The 25,029-nt window shown below is 35.7% G+C and overlaps 1 protein-coding gene across 4 annotated transcripts in view; it reads right to left on the reverse strand.

Annotated features, from left to right (window-relative positions):
• Window positions 1-24,816, reverse strand: part of LOC149528793 (uncharacterized) — a 98,217-nt gene extending 73,401 nt beyond the window's left edge. For 3 of the 4 annotated variants that reach the window (XR_016358651.1, XM_089809577.1, XM_089809578.1), the window contains exons 1-3: window positions 24,683-24,816; window positions 24,291-24,534; window positions 849-996 (exon numbers count right to left, since the gene is read on the reverse strand). Coding sequence is in view for 3 of the 4 variants with exons in the window: in XM_089809577.1 (XP_089665703.1) it covers window positions 849-996; window positions 24,291-24,534; window positions 24,683-24,745 (455 nt within the window). In the remaining variant the exon portion in view is untranslated. The remainder of the gene's footprint in view (window positions 1-848; window positions 997-24,290; window positions 24,535-24,682) is intronic. The other variant, XM_089809576.1, reaches the window with a different exon arrangement.
• Between the last annotated feature and the right edge of the window lie 213 nt (window positions 24,817-25,029).

The raw sequence follows: 25,029 nt of genomic DNA on the forward strand, positions 1-25,029 counted from the left end.
CTATAAAAAATAAAATAAAAATAATATGATTCTTATCTACAGTATAGGCATTGGGGAGGTCATTTATAATGCTTTACGAGATAAGGAAATTAAACATGATTTGTTTCTGGTTATCATTATTAAAAATGGTTTTATCCAAGTAGACCATTAGTAAAAGAAAACTGTTTTGTGTAAACAGCATGTGAAGAGTGGGAGAGCAGTTTGGGGTGTTATTTGGTCCATATGGATAGCAGAATTGAATCCAAAATCGATCTGTATCTTACAGCCTACCAATAGAACTGCCCTAAGCATGTCATTAATGATTCCACGCAATTCATTTTCCATCTTACTGTTCACGAGAAACATGGCTTAAGATAAAGTTGGCAAGCTTCTGCACACACACAATAACATTAAGGCACCTTTTTTATTTAACTGAATTTCATTTCTAGAGAGAATTCACTGTTGTGTCATAGAAAAATTAAAATCAAATATCTCAATCACCAAAATCATTTGTGCATTGAATGTCTAGCTTCTATCATTGCCAAGAAAAATTGTTGGGGATTACAGTAGGAACTTTAGGATACTTGCACTGAGAAAGACTTGGCTGTCTATTTCATTGATATACCATACAATTATTAGTTAGCATAGACTTGCTAGTTCTCTGCTGAGCATCCCAAGTCACAATTTAAGCTCTCACAAATTTGTAACACTTCCAGTAATATGCCCTAGATATCAAAAAATAAATGTTTGAATAAAAGCATCAATGCCTCAAGAACAAAGCCTAGATTATCTTGGAAGTTCTTTGTCTCTCTTTTTAATTGCCATTTCCTAATTTCTTTCTTTCTTAGAGCAACAAGATGCCATCAAACCTCAGCCATTGTAGTATACGATGCTGGTCATTTACATGGTTGACACCTGAAACAGCCAAGCAAACAGCTTTAACTGCAGAACGATGATACCCAGACTTCATTATTGCTTCCGCCATGACCTGCTCCAATGTCTCTCTTGCTGCTAGCTCTGCTTAAAAATATCATTGTTTAGATCGTGAAAACATGATAAGATTATTCTAATTATAATATTTCCTGTCAAGTAATGCTCTAGACAACTTGGCCCAAAAACTATCCATGCATGTTTATCAGATAGCAATACTTTCTATACAAAGCGAATAGTAATTACATACACAAAACTAGAGACCATAAAACTGAAATAGATGCAGATTAAAAACCATTGCAATTTGATTGCTGAAAATATATATTTATCATGCATGCTACTACGGCATAGCATTTGTATATTAAGATTTCAACATGTTTTTGGGATTTTTATATTGGCTCCATCTCTGTGGAAATTAATTGCATAATTTCTTATTTAAATTAAAAAAATATTGATAAAACACAATCCAAATGTTCTAGAAGAAACAGTGCATGTAAGTGTGAAATGGAAAAAACTTTTTTTTCTTCTAATGCCCAACAAAAAACAATGGGAGCTAAAAAGACATAACTGAAAAAACACGACATGAGTCAATTTCAGAAGAATCCATTTGTTACACATTGCATCAATTCTAGTTTGACCAATTTACTGAAAGAGATGAGTTTGATAGTGTCAAATGGATAAGCTCTAGCAGTAAATTACTAAGACCTTTTTAATAGAGAATCATTTTTAAATGCCAGTGAGATGTGTAACATGTTTTAAAATATACAATTGAATTGCATAAATAGCCACATCCAATTTGGGGAGTGGCATACTGCAACAGACAAAACCAGGCATAATTCCTAGGTGCATTTGATGGAAGTGACTTGTAAACCAAGAAATGGGGAAACAGTAACCAGAAGCAACACAAAGAAGTGGCATGACAGTGTACAGTCCCTTAACTGTAAATTGTAATGGCCTTGACATGAGTTGCTGACTCAACTATTTCGAGGTAAATAAAATAGTCTCAAGGCATTCTTAAGAATAAATTTAGCCTGCTGACTCAATTGCTTGGAAGTAAATAACTAAATCTAAAGGCATCATGAAGAACAAGTTATCTTAGAATGTAGATGATAAAAGGAAGAAATACACATTTTTGGTTGGATTCTTGAACTTGTAAAGTTCCAATATCACACCAGTATGATTTAGAAAAGGCATAGTTGTGTTAATCTCAGACCTGGGGCACAAAAGAATTACTGGGTAGGTTTGCATGTGCAAGCAACTGCTTGCAAAGTTCAGAAAGACTTGTGTGGCTACCTGTTCATAAACAGATACATCACTGCAATACTTACTAGCATCAGCAAATCTCAAACAAATGACAGCATGCAGGTGCCTACAATAGTTGGATAAAGCTGAAACCGCTGTGAGAATGGTGATTTTCCTCTGTGTTTAAGGACAGCTCTCTCATAAGATGGGGGATTTGCGGTTTTTCAACAAGTTGGAATAAAATTGCAAATTTCAGAAAAGGTACACATCAATTCCTCAACTAGGAAGCAGGCTTTAACGATGACAAACATAGACAAGGAAATAAAAATACATAAACTCATCAATTAGGGGAACAAACTTTGATACATTACACAAATATGAAAAGTCGAGATTAAATGAACGAAATCGTAGCAAAATCTTAAGGCTGCACAAGGAAAAGTCAAGAGATGTTTTTGCATCCAACATGAGTAACTATACATTCACAATCACATCTAACATAGGTAAATTTTTAATAATAACACCATCAGAGAATTGGAATTTCAAAGTTTGACTTCAAATGCAACTTTACAGACAAGTTCATTTTACTCCTCAGTTCCAGTCCCTTGTCACCTTCAGATATTACATTGTATAGGGAAAATATTTATTTTCTTCCTATACTCATTCAACTACCATTTTCTGGGTTTACAAAGGCTTTTTAGAATAAATACAGAACGATCATGTAAAAAATCTGACAAATATTTCTTTACAAACATTTGAATAGGTTCTTCATAATTAAATATTAATTCTTTGACTAATTTTGATGAGTGTAAGACTATCGTAGCATTTTGTCAAACAAAACAGGTATGTTGGCCATAGGTCATCATTCCTAAAGCTTTTGTCAAACTTTCTATGACTTATCTTTTGCCTCTCAATCTTAATGCCACATTGTTCTATGTAGGATGATTCATAAGAGATATAATGCGCTCATTGTTTTGTGGGACGATAGGAGGGGCTTAAAACCTATCTGTTCAGATATGTTTTCCCTCAAGTGAGACAAGTATGTACTAGCATATAAAATTATTAATAACAACTATGTCATCAAATGTGTAATGTGTGTATTCCTTTTAAATCTTCAAGTATTGGAATTTCTCTGCTATCTCCATGAAGTCAGGCATCTAAAATAGTTTAGTACTTTTGTCAATGCATTATTTGAGCATCTTTAGGTTTTTCCTGTATTGGCATCTGTTACTATCTCAGAACATATGTTCTCAAGGTAACTCAAGATTTAACTGGGCATGAACTAAGTAGGTTTAACCTTGGGGGAAACTCCATGGTTAAATGCACTTGAGTTGGAGTAGCTCTAGAATGAGTGACCTCCCAAAAAAGCCCAATCCTTCACTTCTGTGAGCTTCACCTAAATGCAATGAGTGCTAAGTGTTCCACTCATTCTCATGATAGATGATTTCTTGTGAAACATGGATCAATAAATTTGACTCAAAAACTAAAGTTTAATCCCGATAGCAATATCACAACTCAAGATTCTTTTGCTCTACGCTATCAATGTACTTTCTAAACCATGTCTCATTTCAATTCTTCTGCATTAATTAGCATCATGAATGACAAATTTGTACCAAGGCACTTAACTTTTGATGCATTAAGCTCTAAAGAACTCATCATCCTTTCATGATACAAAGAAGAGACATTAAACTGATTTGAAACCAAAATGTGTCTCTGTGCTTTAATATGGTAATGTATACCCATTCATAAAAATGTATACAAGTGTATTATTATTAACCAGTCCCTAATTAGCACTAATAGTTTGCCAACGAACTTTTTGATTCCTTGACCAATGATATTGTAGTGTCAAATATTGCACACCCTTTCCATTTCATATTACAATGTGTCCTCACTTTAGCTCTCTAATACAACTCGTACCAACCAGAAAATGTTAGCACTCGGATTCTATTTTTGGCTTTCTAGCCAAATTTTCCCAAATGAAAATACACAAAATGCTAGCCCTTTAAAAATTCACAGTTCCATTCATTGCTTGAGCATTACTTTCCCACTGACAATTTGGGAAGTTACACTCTTGCAAGCATTTCAATTGACAGCAATCATTCAAACTTCCCCCTTTTGACCTCAATTGATTTTTCCATTCAAACTCTCATTCTTGAAACTTCAAAGGAGAAACTTAGTCATCTTTCAAAAAGCCAACAAGCTACATACTCACACCAAAATTTTCATCTAATTTTTTCAGCATGTGGCAAATATTATCTTCATGAGATTGTAAAGAACAATAGAATTACGCACAACACTTTCTTGGGAATTTTTTTCAATTTTCTTTGTGATTTTGTTTCAATAATAATGTTTCCTTTCTCTCTATTTACATTTCTAGTTTTTCATTTATAAGATCTCACGTGCTAGCATATTGTATTTGAGATTATATATATCTCAAACATTCACATTCTAGTTTACAGTGTTTTCATTTACTCTTTTTAAATATCAGCAAAAATATAGGTTGTGAAGGTCAAAAGACCAAAATGGAAGTCAGCCTAAGGGAAGTCACTCAAAAAGCCACCAAAAACAATTTTTCATTTCCTATTCTTTGTTTGCAACTCCTCCTTTGGAGAGGAGGTGTCATTTGGTGATATATTTTCTAACCCCTCTCTCTCTCTCTCTCTCTCTCTCTCTCTCTCTCTCTCTCTCTCTGCATTTCAGTATCTACTTTTGAATAGTTAAATAACTAGTTTATTCTCAAATTCATCATTCTTAAATGTTGTGTATTTTTAAAAACACCTTTTTGCATTTTGGGAAAACAAGAACTTTTCGTGAGCCTTATATTACATTTTGTTTTGTATTTGGACTGGATGACAGCACAACATAAGGCCATCAACAATGTGTTGGTGTCCGATGCAAAGGCTGTCCAAAAAGGACTACATGTTCCTAGTCATCAATAGTTTTGGCTTCTATAGGAGTAAGTTTGTATGTTTTCCTGTAAAGAGATATACATTCTACATTGACATTTGTGAATTTATTTTATTACTATTATTTCTATATAAAAAGGATAACTAATGCTGATATTGGAGAACCTAAATGTTGGCCTATCCTGATGTAAAGAGAGTAAAATCAGCTCACAAAGGTATTTCCTTTTAGGCACTTAATTTTTCCCCTCTGTACAAATATATAACATACAAAGACCCCCAAATCCAAACGTCAGCTCACGAGGGTCACAACGATGAGCTGACAAAACCCAACTCCACAAACCTGCTAAATCAGGGACATTACAAAATTTAACTCCATTTGAGGTAAGGAAAGTAATTTTGTGGATACTGGCATTTCTCAATCCATTAGTAGATCCCTCGATCATAAGAAATTGGATACAAATAAAAATTTGGTTGACTTCAAAAAGGTAGGTGTTAGGTGCATCACAGATGAATCCTAGAATAGCCAGAGCATGATTAGGTGATGTGGCAAAGAAAGTTTCTTGCGTGGTGGATCTTGGCTGCCTAGCATTTAATCTAACAACAAAGCTGAGTGGAAGGTGGTAATTGTTAGATGAGCAATGGAATATAAGGAAGGATATTTAGAGTTATTGAAGCAATGCACAAGTTATGATAACGGAATCAAAAAAATGGCGATTCTCCAAACCGGAGGATGAGATCTTATTACAAACAAGCAAGTGTATGGATTAGCAAGTTTAAAGTGGTCAAATATCTTCATTGCCTTTCAGAACTAAACTATGCAGCTGATTTCCTACAAAAGGGGTGTCCAAAGTCCTACCACGTTGGCAATAGAGAGTTTGGGAACTCATGATTGGAAGGGCCTAAGAAAATTGGTGGCATGGGATGTTAGGTTTTATATTTAATTTACTCCTCAGTACAAAAAATGGTTATTAGTTTCTATAGTGGCAGAAGCCTCATGCTAATTAATGATGGTTTAGCATAAGGGAACTTGCACAATAATTTTGTAGGGAGGGTTGGAGCCTGAAGTATTTTGTTATGAGGAGGCTACGGTTTATTATGTGGAGAATGCTGCCCTTCTGTGATATTTTGATGTTAGGATAGTGTATAGTTGAGTGCTTTACAATTGACTTGGTTGGGAAGGCTTTGGTGTTGCTTGGGCCTCTTTATCAAGGCAGATCATGGTATTTGGGCTCCAAGGGACCCATTGCATAAAGGACATATTTCAGATGTTTGGCCGAAGAAAACTTTTTGTTCTCCAAATGTGCAAGATCTTAATCTAGACAAAGCAATATTGGGTCTAGAGAGGGCACACATGCAATTTATTTTACGTTATGTACTACTATATTGGCTGGTTTTTACAACAAATGGAGGCAGCTATGTGCAATGCAGAGACGCATCACTGCAGACTGGATTTGTTGTCCTTTAATGAGGCAGTGGATGAGGGCTTGGCAGATTTGAGGCAGTGAACCAAGATTCTAGCATTCTCATTCCTATGGAGGCAAAAAATGTAATGTCCCATTTTTTTATTTTTTGGGAGGAATTAATTATAAAGTTATCAATTAAAAAATATATATTACAAGGTAACTTTATAAATTAAATAAATAAAAAAGCTTCTAGAGGTTGCTGGAAGAAGCGGAGAAAAATTAAAAAGGGAGGCTGACCTATCAAGGAAAAAAGAATAAATAGGCATTGAGGGCTCATTGTCTATCATCGAGACTTATTATTGATTTTTGCTTATGTGCGTTGTGGAGCCTAGGGTTTCTGCAAATAGTCACAATTGGCCATTGAGAACAAAAACTCTCAATTGGTACGCAATTTTGAGGGTGTGAGAGATCACCTGAATTATTGCAACTGTGGGAAGGATATTTCAGTCCTTTCATTTGTGCTTAATTGCTGATTTGGAGTTTAAGTTGGAGTTGCACTTTCACCATATCATCTTCAGCAGTCAGTCTCCAGTATTTGATCAATCCAGGTTCTCCTTTTCAATCTGTAGTTGCAACAAGTTCTCAATTGTATACAACCAGTTAGGGTTTCTCTGTAATGTGCTATGTCATAATGTTTTTTGTGCTGAAATTTGCCATATCATTTGTAAAAACATTTGGTTTTCATTGAATGAATACATTGGCACTATTATTTCTTTTATTTCAGCAATATATTTTAGCAGTGTGTTAAATCTAGGGTTTGTTTAGTGGCCTATTGGTACGGGTCAGTACAGTGGTATCAAAGCGGTTTCCTGCCAGCCTGATAGGGTTACCCAGCCACCATTTAATTTAGTTTACATAGGAACCAGCATAACTAAGAATATGGCTGAGAGACATTCTCCAAGCCCATCCAAAAGTGTGCAAGATGATGAGACTTTACAGCAACAGGATGGGCTTCTACAGTCAATTGAGGCAAGTACACAAGCAATGATGGTTATGATGCAACATTTGATTGGGGAAAATAGGAGAAATAATCATGATCAGGATGACAGAAGCATAGCAGGATCACAACATAGGACACGGTCTGGAACAGCTGATAGACCCACACATCCTACATTTAGAGAAGAAACTCCAGCACGCACACCTGATGCTATGGTAACAGATATTGTAGATGAACTCCGACAAGCGAGGAATGAGTGGCATTCATTACCAGAATATATACAAGATGGATGGACATTTGACAGGTACCTGAACTATAGAGCTGCCAGGCAGAAGCAAGTAGATAAACACAGTGAGTTGCAACAGGTCACCAACAAGTTGGTATTACCCACATTTGATGGCAGTGGAAAAATGACTGCTCATGCTTGGATTCATAAGGTGGATACTTTCCTATCTCTGAAGACTATGACAGAAATTGAAGCACTCAAGTATGCCACTTTACACTTAGATGGGGCAGCACATGATTGGTGGACACATGGCATGATCACATTGCAACACAATCACGTAACCACTTATTAGGAGCTTGTGGATAGATTGATAGAAAGGTTTGATAAAAAAAATCCTGAAGTTTATTTTCGGGAGTTAGGCCAGTTGAGACAGTCAGGAGGCTTAGAACAATTTATCAATGACTTCCAGAAGCTTGCAGTGATGGTGCCTGACATTTCAGAAAGGAGGCTAGTCATTTTATTCACAGAGGGGTTAACTGAACCACTCAAGGGGTGGGTAAAGGCCTTTGATCCTCCTACATTACAGGAAGCCATGAAAAAAGCCCGCAGTATGGAACTTGTAGCTCCAGCAAACCGGTTTAGTTCAAAGGGTTCTTCATCATTTAGAGATAATGAAGGGGAATTCAGCAAGGGTAAAGAGAAGGTTAGTGACTCAAAAGACAAGCTAGCTGCACCTTGGGATAAGGAAACACTTAATGACTTGCGTAGGAAGAAGCTATGCTTCTTTTGCAAAGGTCCCTATGAGTTTGGTCATGATTGTCCTATGAAGCCTAAGGGGAAGGCTAACCGGGTGATGTGGGCTTATTATGAAGGTTCAGATTCAGACATCTCAAAGCACCATGATGAGGATCCTGATGAGGTAGAGGGTGAACAAGAGGTAGATAGTGCTGAGAAAAAAGAGGCTCCAGAGATACATTTACAGGAGGCACGTCTGTCTAGTATTCAAAGAGAGGGATCTTTCAGATTTCGAGGAGTCTTGGCAGGACAAAAGATTATTACTCTGTTAGATACAGGTGCCACGCATAATTTCATTGATGCACGATTTGTGGAGAGGCGTGGACTCATTACTGAGGAGTTCGAGGGACTAAGAGTTAAGGTCGCTGATGGATATACTCTTCGTTGTGATAGGATGGTGCGAGATCTACCTTTGCGCCTAAACAACTATGAGTTTAAGGTGGACTATCATGTGGTCTACATGGGTGACATGGACATAGTACTTGGGATGCAATGGCTACATTCTTTGAAGGAGGTTACCCTGAGATTGGAGGATATGGAGATATGATTCGTGGTGGATGGCAGGACTCATGTGCTAAAGGCTATCCGTAATGGTGATGTTAGGACTATCTCATTTAGGCGGTTGGAGAGATTAGCCAGGCATAATAATATAGAATGGGCAGCAATATGTGCCTTGATGCCTACCCAGGGGGAGCAACATAAGACTGAATATCATTCAAATATTCAAAAATTGAAAATCAAGTATGGGAAGGTATTCAATGAGATTCCACCAGGCCGGCCACCAGACAAAGGGATCGAGCACATTATCGAGTTGGAGGAAGGTGCTAAGCCTGTCATGATCACACCATACCGGCACCCAAAACGACTCAAAGATGAGATCGAGAGGACCATCAACGAGTTGCTAGCAATGGGACACATCAGACCAAGTAAGTCACCTTTTGCATCTTCTGTTGTTTTGGTAAAAAAGAAGGATGGAACTCTACGAATGTGTATTGATTATAGGGTGTTGAATAAGAGAACTATAAAGAACAAGTATCCCATCCCACGCATCGATGAGCTAACAGACGAATTACATGGGGCTTGTTATTTCACAAAAATTGATTTGAGATCAGGCTATCACCAGATCAGAGTTTGAGAGCAGGACATTGAAAAAACTACTTTTAGATGTCATTTCGGTCATTTTAAGTTTGTAGTCATGCCTTTTGGTTTGACTAATGCACCTGCCACTTTTCAGTCCACTATGAACAAGGTCTTCCACCATCAGTTGAGGAAATTTGTGCTAGTGTTCTTTGATGATATTTTGATCTATAGCAGGACATGGCAGGAACATTTAGAGCACTTGGAGACAGTATTAAGCATTTTACAGAGCGAGTCCTTGTATGCCAAGGAGTCCAAATGTGATTTGGGGATGACAGAATTGTTGTATCTTGGACACATCATTAGTGCGGAAGGAGTGCGAATGGATCTTGAAAAGATCCGTGCTATTGTTGATTGGCCACCACCAAAGAACCTTACACAGTTAAGAAGGTTCCTTGGTCTATGTGGATTCTATCGCAGGTTTGTTAGTGGCTACTCACGACATGCAGCGCCCATGACAGATTTGCTGAAGAAAGGGGCATTTGTGTGGACTCGGGAGGCACAGGAGTGTTTTATGCAATTCAAAGAAATAATGACTACATGCCCAGTATTAGCATTGCCTGATTTCACGAAGCCATTTGAGCTTCAATGTGATGCTTCTTGAGAGGGAGTTGGTGCTATACTCATGCAGGACAAGCATCCTATAGCTTATGAGAGTAGGAAACTCAGAAGGGCCGAGAGATCATTCAGCATATATGATAAGGAAATGCTGGCCATCATGCATGCCTTGGCCAAATTCAGACAGTATCTTGTGGGCAGCAAATTTTGTATTAAAACTGATCATAATAGTTTGAAGCACTTTTTGGGACAGCGGGACCTGAATGATCGTCAGCAGAAGTGGGTGAGTAAGTTACAGGCATATGATTTTGATATCACATATGTTAAGGGGACACAGAATATTGTTGCAGATGCTTTATCCCGTAGGCCACACCTCACTTCTATGATTCAGATATCAAAGGATTGGCGACACTTGATTGTAGTAGAATATGCCAAAGACACATGGGCCTCTTCTATAGTGGAGGGGACAACAATCGACACCAAATACACTCTCATAGATGATTTGATCATTTACAAGAACAAGATTCACTTAGTCCCAGGATCGAAAGTGAAGCAGTTGATTTTGAGAGCATTCCATAATTCACCTACAGCAGGCCATCCTGGGTATTTCAAGACTTACAGGTTAGTACGGGAACGATTCACTTGGAAGGGACTTAAGGCTGATGTTTTGCAGTATGTGCGTGAGTGTCATGTTTGCCAGCGAAACAAACAAGAGCACACTTATCCAGCAGGGCTCCTACAGCCACTTCCTATTCCTAACAGGAAGTGGGAGTGCATCTCTATGGATTTTATTACAGGCTTGCCTAGGGCCCAGGGGCATGATTGTATCTATGTGGTGGTGGATAGGCTGACAAAATATGCTCACTTCTTCCCTATCGCTACTACATACTCAGCAACTCAGGTGGCAGAGGTCTTCTTCAGAGAGATTTTTAGATTACACGGGTCATTACAGGGACAACCGCTTCATGAGTCACTTTTGGCAGGAGATATTTCGGTTGTCTGGCACTGAGCTTACACCTAGTACCAGTTATCACCCATAGACTGATGGTCAAACAGAGATTGTAAACAAATGGGTGGAAGGGTATTTGAGGAATTATGTGGCAGATCAACAGCGAGCTTGGGTCAGATGGATATATCTCTGTGAGTATTGTTACAATACTACATATCATATGACTATACAAATGACACCCTTCATGGCACTTTACGGTTATGAGGCACCTGGTTTCTTAGATTTGTTGTTGGGAGACAGTCGAGTACCCCGTGCAGGTGAACTATTACAGGAAAGTAAGGATATAGTTGCTACTCTCAAAAACAACATTGCTAGAGCTCAGAACCAGCAAAAATAGTATGCAGACAAGAAGAGGACTGAGCATAGTTTTGAGGCAAATGATATGGTTTACCTCATGTTGCAGCCATCTAAGCAATCCACTTTCAAGAAGAGTGGTACAGAGAAACTCAAGCCACGCTATTATGGACCATTCAAGATCATCAAACGAATTGGTGAGGTGGCTTATGAGTTGGAGCTTCCCACAAATAGTCGAGTGCACAATGTGTTTCATGTATCATGCCTCAAAAAGGCGTTGGGTCAGAATGTGATGCCTTCTGCAATATTACCTCCCTTGGATGATGAAGGGAAATTGATCTTAGTGCCAGAATTCATTCTGGATAGTAGAGAGAAGCAGCTTCGCAAGAGAGTAATCAAAGAGTATCTAGTTAAGTGGAAAGATTTACCTATTGAAGATGCTACTTGGGAGGGAGAAGTGATTTTGCAGCATCCAGCATTAAGATTGCTTAAGGCCAAGCAATTTTAGGAGGGGAGGACCTGTAATGTCCCATTTTTTTATTTTTTGGGAGGAATTAGTTATAAAGTTATCAATTAAAAAATATATATTACAAGGTAACTTTATAAATTAAATAAATAAAAAAGCTTCTAGAGGTTGCTGGAAGAAGCAGAGAAAAATTAAAAAGGGAGGCCGACCTATCAAGGAAAAAAGAATAAATAGGCATTGAGGGCTCATTGTCTATCATCAAGACTTATTATTGATTTTTGCTTATGTGCGTTGTGAAGCCTAGGGTTTCTACAAATAGTTACAATTGGCCATTGAGAACAAAAACTCTCAATTGGTACGCAATTTTGAGGGTGTGAGAGATCACCTGAATTATTGCAGCTATGGGAAGGATATTTCAGTCCTTTCATTTGTGCTTAATTGCTGATTTGGAGTTTCAGTTGGAGTTGCACTTTCACCATATCATCTTCAGCAGTCAGTCTCCAGTATTTGATCAATCCAGGTTCTTCTTTTCAATCTGTAGTTGCAACAAGTTCTCAATTGTATACAACCAGTTCGGGTTTCTCTGTAATGTGCTATGTCATAATGTTTTGGTGCTGAAATTTGCCATATCATTTGTAAAAACATTTGGTTTTCATTGAATGAATACATTGGCACTATTATTTCTTTTATTTCAGCAATATATTTTAGCAGTGTATTAAATCTAGAGTTTGTTTAGTGGCCTATTGGTACGGGTCAGTACAAAAAATGAGGTGTTTATGGCAAAAATTTGACATGGTCAATCACGATATTGGTAAACTCATAGATTTGTTTCAAGATATAATTAGAATGATCAAACAACTCATTGGTTCTCACCATAACAAGATTACTCATGGATTTGTTTCAAGATATAACTAGAATGATCAAACAACTGCGTCATCCCTTTTGGCCTATGCAGATGATACATTTATAAGAGTGCCTTGGTGAGCAGAGTTAAATGACGACATTCAGTCTGAAAGACCACAAAGTATGCAACCTCTCCTGTAATGGTAGAAGTAGTACCAGTATCTGCTGAGGGAGTGGCTTTCAAAGCAAGTAAACAATGGTGCACAATTCCTCGGGGGTGTGGGTGTACCACACGGACAAGTGTATAATTCTTAAAAGGTATTGTTGTATGCTGTGGTTGGGTAGCTGTTTGAGGTTTCAAAATTTATATGTTCTTTTTTCTGTTCTTGGTATTTTAGGCTTAGATGATGGAGCGGGCAGGTAATTATCACCTATTGATGGTGAAGGGCTTTCATAACTGTATTGCTTATCTTGATTTTTGATTTTTTTTGCATCTATCTTTTAGTGTCCGTCACCCAAGCTCGTTCCTCACAAGATTACAAAAATGAGACCCCTTAACTTAACATCGTTGGTAAAATCAAAAAACAGTGGCCTTAGCCAAGCTAAAACTTGGGAGAGTAACAGCAAGAAACCTAAATTTGGCAGGAAGAGGTTGTTAAGTATTTAACCCGATGACATACAGGTCTGAAAGTGCAGACCGCACTAGACCTTCTTACCTTAAATATCACAAGTGTTTCTTTGAATAATATAACCTTCTAGAGAGTCGGCGACTTCTTAGAAATTGTTTGGTAATAGTTAACTAATCTAACACACTTTGTTAGTTAGCAATTGTTATAACTTTCTTTTCTAATCACCGATTTCTAGAGGGGTTATATTTGTTAACTTAGAAGGGACATGACTCTTTGAGGGACATACCCTTTAGTATCAATATTTAAGTAGGTTATTGGTGTAGTTTTGAGAGGACACAGTTACAATTCAGTCTGCTCCTCTAAGCATCAATATCCAGTGATTACATTGCAGAGATACTCCCATTTAATCAAAGGTTAATTATTTCGTCTTGCATCAGCATAGAGAAGTTCAGTGTTCAACACACATTACACAATTAGCTCGGTTTCCTCAAGCAATATCATCCTACTGATCTATTGCAGAAGTATATAATTTTCTGATCAGAAATATAGGTGTCAACTTCCTCAATATTCAGATTATTAGAAGACCATTCTCAGCAATCGAGGACTGAAGTAAAAATCTGATATAAAGTATACAAAATTTGCAGAATCATTACATGGTATCAAAGCTCTGGTAGTCGAACCTAGGCTCTACAAAATTCAGTTATCAAACTTCATATATATCTAGCAACTATCTCCTATCTTCAATGGCATACACAATCAGACCCGATGACATGTTTGATGGGAAAGAACACTTTGAGGCCTGGAAATTCAGAATCATGATGATTCCTGAAGAGAATGATGTAAGACAATTCGTTGACAAAGCATCCAAACAACCATCAGTTGAACCTCATAAATCTATCTGGAGCAAAGGAAATAGAAAAGCCATTCAAATCATTTTAGATGGAGTAAAAAATGATATCATACCTATGCTTGCAAAACATCAAATTGCCTTTGATATGATGATTGCATTATGAAATGCATATGAAGTAAACAATGCAACTAGGGTTCTCGCACTGAAAAGGCAACTAAATCACATTCAAATAAAGAAAGGAGAATCGATAAATTCTTACTTCCTAAGGGTTGCTGGCATTAGAGATGAACTATCAAGTATAGAAACCACTATTAGTGACAAAGAATTAACACTAATGGCTATAGATGGATTGCCGGATTCATGGGAAACATTTGCACAAGGAATAAGTGCCAGAGATAATCTTCTGGACTTCAACAGACTTAAGAACAATTGTCTTCAAGAGAAATCCAGAAAACTGAAGAAAGGAGGGAAACTGAAAACAAAAGATGAAGAACTTCATGTTCTTAATACAAACTCCTATAAGGGCAAGAAGAAGCATTTCAAGAAGAAAAAGGGAAATCAAAAGAACGGAAAACCTAAGAAAGATCTATCTAAAATAAAGTGTTTCAAATGGGAAAAATTTGGACACTACAAATCTAATTGTTCTGAAAATTCCAAACAACAAGCAAACTGTACAAATGTTATTAGGGAAGAAGATACTTTTGATCCTGAGAACCCTGTTTTATATTCCTCAGTATCAAATGAAATTTCAAATAAAGCATGGATAATTGATAGTGGGTCTTCTAGACATATAACGGGATTCAAAGAAACACTAGACTCTTTATTAAAGAAGGTTAACGATGAAGTTACCATTGGTAATAATTCGGCACACTCCATTGAAGGAATTGGAAATTGCACTTTGAAAATAAAATCAGGAAATACTCTTCTTCTCAAAGGTGTACTCTATGTACCAGGAATTAAAAGAACTCTAATCTCAATTACAGCGCTTGAAGATGATCGGCATAATGTTGCATTCGTGGATGGAAAAGTATTAACTTGGGCAAAGAACTCCTCCATCAAGAAAGAAAAGTTAATTGGTTAGAGAAAAAGATATTTGTATGAATTGAATACAGAATCTAGTCGATCTATTCAAGCCTTAGTTCACTAAGTTGCAAAAATATAAATGAAATATGGCACAGAAGATTAGGGCATCTAAATTTCAAAACTTTATCAACTATGGAGAAGATGGTTACTGGATTAGCTAAACTAAATAAAGACCAGTCAAGTATTTGCAAAGGGTGTGCTCTGGGTAAGAACACCAGAAGTCCTTTGTACTAGAAAAACAAATAATGTACAAGAATTAATTCATTAAGATTTATGTGGACCTATGTCTGTTCCTTCTCTTAGAAGATTCTGGTATTATATCTTGTTCATAGATGACTTCTCTAGGAAAACATGGATTTACTTTTTAAAATGCAAAGAGTCAGAAGAAATCCTACAGAGATTTAAAGAATTCAAAACATTAACTGAAAACTTTTCGGGGCATAAAATTAAAACCCTTAGAACTGATAATGGAGGAGAATATACCTCAAACTTGTCTAAAAGGTTTTGTAAAGAATCAGGGATTAAGAGGGAGTACATTGTTCCTTATAATCCAGAACAAAACGGAGTAGCAGAAAGAAAGAATAGGACAATTATAGAAGGTGCTAGAGCCATGATTTTTTATCAAAATCTGGAATATTATCTTTGGGCAGAAGCCTCTTGTACTGTTGTATCTATTCAAAACAGAAGCCCTCACTCCTACCTTAGAGATAAAACTCCTTAAGAGGTATTTACTAAGGTTAAACCCAATACAAGTCATCTTAGGATTTTTGGATGCCTTATATATATCCATGTTCCAAAAGAAAAGAGAACCAAGTTAGAACCCTCTGGGAGGAAAGGTATTTTTGGAGGGTATAGTGAAACATCTAAGGCATATAGGACTTTCATACCTGGACAGAAAAGTATTGAACTTAGTAGGGATGTAATCTTTGAAGAAGATCTTGCATTCAAAAGAGCCATAAGTTCTGAAGAACCTTGTCCTTTATCTAGTTCTAAAAGAAATAGTGAATTTGGGTCCCAGAGGGATAACTTAGAAGAAATTGAAGATGAAATTCAAAATATGAATCTTGAAGAAAATCAAAATTCAAAGAAAAGACCACTTTGGGCAATTAAAACAGTCGAGGCAGCTCAAGACTTTGTTGCACCTTCCGGAACAGTCAAAGAAAGTAAAAGACCTAAAAAATTCTCTAATTATACAGCAAACATGAGTGATTTATCCAAATCAGAACCAACCAATCCTTCTAATGCTATCAAACATACAGCTTGGAAAGAAGCTATGACAAAAGAATACCAATATATTATGAAAAATGATGTTTGGGAAATTGTTCCAAGACCTAAAGGAAAATCTGTTGTTTCTTCCAAGTGGATGTTTAAAATAAAGCATGTTGCTGATAGTAGCATTGAAAAGTGTAAAGCTAGATTTGTAGCCAGAGGATTTTCTCAGAAGAAAGGGATTGATTATGAAGAAACCTTTGCTCCTGTTGCCAGATATACCTCCGTAAGAGCAGTCTTAGCGATTGCAGCATCGAAGGGATGGAAAGTACATCAGATGGATGTAAAACAGCATTCCTAAATGGAAAGATTATAGAAGAAGTATATCTGGAGAACCTGAAGGATTTGAAACTCATGATCCTAACGCGTTTGTTTGCAGGCTCAAGAAAGCTCTCTATGGGCTTAAACAGGCTCCTAGGGCCTGGTATGAAAGAATTGATAAGTATCTCACCGGCTTAGGATTCTCCAAGAATGAAGGCAATCCAAATTTATATTATAAAAGAGATAAAGATGACAAGGTAATTATGATATTGTATGTTGATGATTTACTAATAATAGGTGATGACCATCTCATAGATTAGTGCAAGAAAGATCTAACTAGAGAATTTGAGATGAAAGATTTGGGACTCCTTCATTACTTCCTAGGACTGGAAGTATGGCAAGTTTCTAACAATATCATACTTAATCAAAGGAAGTATACATCAGATATTTTGAAGAGATTTGGAATGTGGAATTGCAAGCCTATGTCTTCTCCAATGGAGACTAATCTACATAAACTTTAGGAAGCAACAGCAAAATCACCTTCCATAGATTCTACTCTCTACAGACAGATGATTGGGTCCCTTATGTACTTAGTAAAACAAGACCGGATATTTGCTATGTTGTTAATGCCTTAAGTCAATTTATGTGTGAACCAAAGGAGATTCACCTAGTTGCGGTTAAACACATTATGAGATACTTACAAGGCATTCTTGATTTTGGACTCAAATACGAGAAAGTTGGCTTAGACTTACATGGATTCACTGGTTCAGATTGGGCTAGAAGTGTTAAAGAAAGAAAAAGTACTTCAAGATGTTGTTTCAGTTTAGGATCAACAATGATACCTTGGATATGCAAAAAGCAGTCTTCAGTAGCTTAGAGCTCTATAGAAGCCGAATACATTGCAGTAGCGATGGCCTCTCAAGAAGCAGTCTGGCTTAGGAAATTACTTGTGGGATTATTTGGGCAAGCCATGAATCCTACGATTATTCATTGCGATAATCAGAGTTCCATCAAGCTTTCAGTGAATCCAGTTTTTCATGACAGGTCCAAGCATATTGAAATTCCTTACCATTATGTAAGAGATATGGTAGACAAGAATTCTGTAAAATTAAAATACATTTGCACTGCAGATCAGACAACAGACATACTCACCAAACTTCTATCTAGAGTGAAGATAGAACACTTCAGGAGGAGACTTGGTATGGTTGAGTTGTAATCCATATGTACTCTTTTATTATTAATAAAATTATTTTATTTTATTTTGTCAAGCTATTGACTATTATGGGCTCCACTATTTGCATTCATTATTTAAAAAATGACGATCTCTGAGATAATGAACAATTATATAAAAGACATTATGAGAGATGACGATCTCTTAGATAATGTGCTAAACAGTAGAGTTCTACTATAAGATCTAATTGAGTTGTAGATCATATTGTGATGTGGACATTGCTATATATATGAGTCACAATTCGGATAAAGGAAGAATTTTAGTATTCTCCAGATTTATCCTCTATACTGGTAGATCTTAAACTCAGGATCTTGTTGTGATATAGAAACACCAGTTTCTATGAGTCACAACTTGGATAAATGAAGAAATTAAATTGCTCTTCAAATTTATCTTGTATCTTATCACTAGTAGCAGTGATTTGTCATATCACAGGTTTAGTAATATGACATTGTATCATGTGTTCTATGATACCAAATACTAAGAAGATTCAGACAGATATAGAGTATTAATTCTTGCTTATTCATCTCTACTGATGTTGCTAGATATAATATATCCTAAGTCACAAGGTTCGAGTTCGGCAACTATGAAGTTCGGATGAAGTTCAACAAGTCGAAAAAATCGAAAAAAATTCGATATTAAATTCGCCTTATGCAATTTAAAAGAATATAAAAATATCTTTCTATTTGTTTAATAAAAAAGTAAAATGATAATTAAATATGATCTTAACTAATAAAATAAAACTATAACATTACAAATAAATAAATTTAAAAAATACATTAATAATAAATAAAGTAATAATCATATATAAACATAGAAAACATTAATACTATACATAAAAATAAATAAATATACATAAAATATATTTATTTTAAATGGTTGATATAAAATAATAAAATAACATTTCATATATATATTTTATAATCTTATAAAATAATGAAACCTAATAATAAAAACAACATTTACTATAATCATCTTATAATAATAAAAATAATAATAGCATTTAGATTTAAAATGTTTGGTAACAATGATAGCCAACATCCAAACCTAATAATAAAAATAACACTAATTATAATAAAGGCGACCAAATGTAGACCCAAGCATAAATGCAAACGCAGTTGCAGAGGCACAGTCACTGGACGAAAATGGGTAGGATGAAAATGGAGGAGATGCCAGACGCAACCTCCAAGTCTCAGACAACTAAATCTTTGAGTGCGACCTTCAGCGACCATGAGTTTGCCCTTCCGCGACCTTCAGCAATCATCAGTTTGTCCTTCCGCGATTCAAACTGTTGCATTTTTAGCCAATGAATGGCATTATTTTATCCTTTTTTGGGGCAAAAAAACCCTTAAAAACACCCGAATATTAAACGAATTCATGCAAAACAACAAGAAACCAATTCCGGACAAATTTAATAACAAACTTGAATTATTTTTTTACATTTTTTTATGGGTTCGCCGAATTTCGAACCTTGAGCCAAAAATTCAGCGAACCCTGTGACACATATCTATGTATGATTATCAGGTTAAGAGGGAGTGTTAAGTATTTAACCCGATAACATACAAGTCTGAAAGTGCAGACCGCACTAGACCTTCTTACCTTAAATATCACAAGTGTTTCTTTAAATAATATAACCTTCTAGAGAGTCAGTGACTTCTTAGAAATTGTTTGGTAATAGTTAACTAATCTAACACACTTTGTTAGTTAGCAATTGTTATAACTTTCTTTACTAATCACCAATTTCTAGAGGGGTTATATTTGTTAACTTAGAAGGGAAATGACTCTTTGAGGGACATACCCTTTAGTATCAATATTTAAGTAGGTTATTGGTGTAGTTTTGAGAGGACACAGTTGCAATTCAGTCTGCTCCTCTACGCATCAATATCCAGTGATTACATTGCAGAGATACTCCCATTTAATCAAAGGTTAATTATTTCGTCTTGCATCGGCATAGAGAAGTTCAGTGTTCAACACACATTACACAATTAGCTCGGTTTCCTCAAGCAATATCATCCTACTGATCTATTGCAGAAGTATATAACTTTCTGATCAGAAATATAGGTGTCAACTTCCTCAATATTCAGATTATTAGAAGACCATTCTCAGCAATCAAGGACTGAAATAAAAGTCAGATATAAAGTATACAGAATTTGCAGAATCTTTACAGAGGTGCGATCACATTGAACTAACCAAAGTCAAATGAAAATCAGTTGAATCAAGACAAAACACAATCTCAAAAAGACTCCACTCAAAATACTCTTAAATTTACCTCGATACAACCCAGAACCGTATGAATTTAATCATTTAAGGCAAAAATCAATACAGCTGGCTTTTAGAGAAATCTTGGAAAGATAAAGTGAAAATCTACCGTTAAAGCACAATAGTATGTCTGCCACCAACCACAAAAAAAAAATTAACCAAATTACAGCTGAGTTTAACAAAACAATTGTTTCACGCTAACTTAAGCCAAAATTGAATGAACCAACTTAAAAGTTAAAAACATCAACAGATCAATAAAAAATGCAAAATTACCTTAGACTAAACAGAACTCAACCAAACATTGCCAAATTTTAGTTATCTACTCCATTTTACCGTGTCAAAAAGAACAACAAACAAATAAAAACCCTGACTACCCTATACATTAGCTTGAAAAAAGGAAGCCAGGTGACAATGTATACAGTCTCTTGAGTCTTGACTTTAAATGATAATGGCCTTAATGAAGATGAAACTTGAGATAATAACAGCAATAGATATGATTGTACTAAATTTCACAAGTCCAGTCAAATAAGTAAAAATTGAGGTAAAATACAATCCCAATAGAACTCCACAGGGAAAACATTGTAGATCTATATGCCATCAGGGCAAGATCATCCTGAAATTCTCTGTATTCAACTTTCAAGCAAATACTGCCCCAATTCAGCCATCTATGCAATAATCAGTGCCGCATTACCAGAAGCCACCAAAATTTTCTAAAAAGTGACAATCTTAGCCTCAGGAAAAACTCCAACACTCGAGATTAAGCAATTAAATATGATTGCCCTAGATTTGACCAAAAGTGCCCAATGCTAAATTTAGCCAAATTTCACAGAAAATAGTAAAAACCAAAGACAATTTAAAATAAAATCTGAATACTTGAGCAAATTACTGCAATAAAGCTAGATTTAGTCAAATAATTGTCACAGTGCTTAATACAGCCACAGTTGATACAAATAGTGAAAACAAAAGTAAAACACAATTTAAAATAATGTCTAATTAAGCTCCATGTGAGCAAAAAAATCTTAATTTTAGCTAAGTAGACAAAATGCCAAACATTATCAAAACTCAATCACCTACACAATGAACAGAGCATTTAACCTCTTAGAATACAGAAAACAAAAAATATCATATATGATCTTCAAAGCAAACCAAAAAAAACATGGGGCCCTCGGGAGAAATCTTTAAAAAAGTAGGAGAAATTTTGCCAAATGAAGCAACCATAGTTCTTCATCTGACATATGAAAAGAACGTAGCCAGGTTACAAGCTAAGCAAATAACTGCAAAAGCTATTATCAGGTTAAATTGACCAAGCAACTATTATTGTGCCAAAGTCTTCTTAAAACTAGTAATAATTGATCTAACAAGAAAAAATGAGGCTACAGTGAGATGACATCTATCAAAAGATATCACAATCTAATCATCTCCATGAAAATCAGTAGTATATACCAAATGAAGCCGCAATAAAGTTAAGTTGTACAACACTTGCATATGGCCCAAGCAAGTTAGGACTTGAGTGGATAATGACAATAAAGGAGAATTTAAACATATCAGACGCATTCACTGAATGGAAACAAAACAGAGTTCATTCAAATCGACTAAAAGTCAGTAAAAGTTGAGGCAAATTGGAATCTCAAAAGAACTCTATTTTTAAATGCAGCAAAAATACCACAAGTTTTAGTTCTACAAAAAGCCGATAGTTGTCAACTTGGCCAAATTGAAGAAAAAACTATCACAATTTACACATGAAAAAATAATTTCTGTCAATTAACCTGAAGCCAAAAAAATACAACACCAAAGTCAATGTTGAAATAGAAACATTTCAATGAAAATCTTACCTTAGTTTAACTGAAAATCACCCATAAACATTAAACAGATAAATGCACTAGGCTTAATATAAACAGACAATGTTACCATGTTAAGTTTAACTTAGCTTAACTGAAAAATAGCAAAATCATATATAGACAAAATTCAACCTAAAATGACTTCATTTTTATCAAATGGGGTGAGTTAAAGTAGCAAATCATCAAACAATTTATAGTGCACATGCATGTTCAAATCCCCCAGAGCGACGTTAAGCATGCTACATGCTTAACGTACAAAAAATAGAATGTTTAATAATTAATTAATATAAATCTACCACATTGAAGGATGTTCCTCCGTCATGGCATCTAAGCTGAAGGACACTACAAGAAACTTACCAAACAAAGCAGAACTAAATGGTTGTATTTTCAAGTTCCGCATTAGTAAGGCTGCAGTCCATAGAGAGGCTTCAAGAACCATTTTATTTGGAGCAAGGGTATCATGAGGTTAAAAAAGGTTAAAGGATTAAGAATGCTTTCCTGGTAAATAGAAGCCCCTGCTTTTTAGTTTGTAGTTCGGAGTGAGGCTAGAAATTTCCCCCACCGGCTTGGAAAATTTTCAGCCACTTGTCAATCATCTGAAATTTTCAGGTTTCAGCCAAATAATTGTTTTATCAATTTATATTTATCTACTCTATTGAATTGAATATACAAAATAATAAAAATTCATGAGATCGCTGGCTTCTGTAAATTCTGAATCTTAATGTTTGAGGCTTAGCCTGTAATAAAAATTCATGGGACAACCCACATTCAAATACTCTTAAAAAAACTCAACAGCAACCACTGAACATTTTTAGGAAGCTCCCCTCCATGAGTCCACAGCCTAAAAGGATCATAATTTCACTATATTTGAGAAATCTGACAAAAAGTACCAGAATCCAATCATGTATACAACAAATAAAATAAAGTTAACATTGGACTGCAAAACCAGTAAGTCATGTGAGTTCAGCATCTCTTAACTGTACAAATCAAAGAAACACTACACATTGGGAATATAAGTAAAGGCAACAAAATTCTAGTTGAAGTTACAACCATTTGTTTGAAGAATGAAAAAACACCTCTGACCAAGATTTTTGAAAAGGCAAGCAGAGAAACACAGGAGAGCTCAATTTTCAACAAACAGTTATTATCATTGCTATTATTTGTTTTTTATTAGATTGCATGATTTTTTTTGTATTCACTCCATGATCTATCATCATTGCTATTCCTTTCTTGTGTCTCTTTCAGCTCTCTTCTATCCTGATGATGGATCATGGAGTGTGACCCAAAATGTAGATTAAAAACTCACACACAATCTAATCCACAAATAAGCAATAGCAATTAAATTGAAATGTGAAAATCTGATATCATCACTATTAGTATTATCATACTAAATTTAACAAATTCATGAAGAAAACAAGTATAAATTGAGGTAAAATAGCATGAAAAAGACACCTAAAAACTATTAAAAGAAAAAAAGAAAAATGTTCATCGGACTATACAACTATTATCAGGCGAAAAACGCAGAAAAAGGAAAAAAATAAAACTAAATGGAGAATGAGGAATACCCTAAAATTTAACCGGACAACTATCATCACAACTACATTTAGTAGATGTCAGCTGAAAACAAGTGAAAATTAGGCAGAACAACAATATAATTAACATGACCAAGCATCTATAATTTCAGTATATTTAGCTGGAGTCAACCCAAAACAAGCGAAAATGGTGTAAAATAACATGAAAATGACATTCCCCAACTTTAAAAAAGAGCAAAGAACCTCAATAAAGATTCATGTAACAGGTGACCGTTAATAATCTAAGTCTAGTTCAGCCGAAGACGACTAAAAACAAGCAGAAATGGGCAAAATAGCATGCGGCCTCCCTCACCAAGCTTCAATAACGCCGAATTCATGCAAACGACTATCAAATTTGCACAAGTTCAGCCAAAGTTTTATTGCTGCAAACAAGTCACACTTGAAGTGATATTCAAAATGATTGCAAATCCAACTGAATTCAACTAAACAAGGTAACAGAGTTTGATCATTCACGGCATGGATTAGCTTATGGCCAAAAAATGAAAACAAAGAAGCTTACCTCCAACACTGTTATGATTAGAACATCCTGCAACAGCTTGAGAGAGGACCTCGGGAGGATTGGAAAGGCTCTCTGAAAACGGCATTGCCATACAAACACAGACTGTCGACGTGGTTCCTCCATCCACTCCGAGGAGCACACCCGGGCAGCCCAATCTAGCTGGCATTTCCAGCTCAAAGTCCCATAGTTCTCCGTTCCTCGGCCTCTTCATGCCGCCAGATAATAAATTTATTTCTTCTTGATCCTGCCGTTGTCCTCGCAGAGGTGGTTTTGTGTCTCGTTGTTAAAATAGTGATATATATAGAGGCAAGTCCGAAAACAGATAGAATGTGCGCAAAGCAAACGGATATCAAGGTTAAGAGATTTGTTTGCCATGGATACCGGAATTTTACCTTACGCGGGTCCTGCGGATGAAAGACTGATCCGGCATGACTGAACCAAAACCGATCTACCATTTTATATGATAATAATATAGAAATGTTTTGAGGTCAGCATTTATGTTCTTATGCGGTTGATTATAATATTTTTGAATTACCATGTGTATCTCACCTACATGTCATTAAGGATCTAATCTATCAAACTCATTAATAATGGGTGGAACTTGGTCTTGCTGGATATGATATGATATGAGAGATTTTAATTACATCTTCAATACGATCACCCTCCTAAGATAGAGTGGAACTAATCTCGCTACAGACTTTTGGTTAACCTATCTCTCTGTCGCTTAAGTTTAATAATC

The sequence above is a fragment of the Cupressus sempervirens genome, chromosome 11 (assembly GCF_028749045.1).
Source record: "Cupressus sempervirens isolate cs-2001-9-10 chromosome 11, ASM2874904v1, whole genome shotgun sequence".
Lineage (NCBI taxonomy): Eukaryota > Viridiplantae > Streptophyta > Pinopsida > Cupressales > Cupressaceae > Cupressus > Cupressus sempervirens.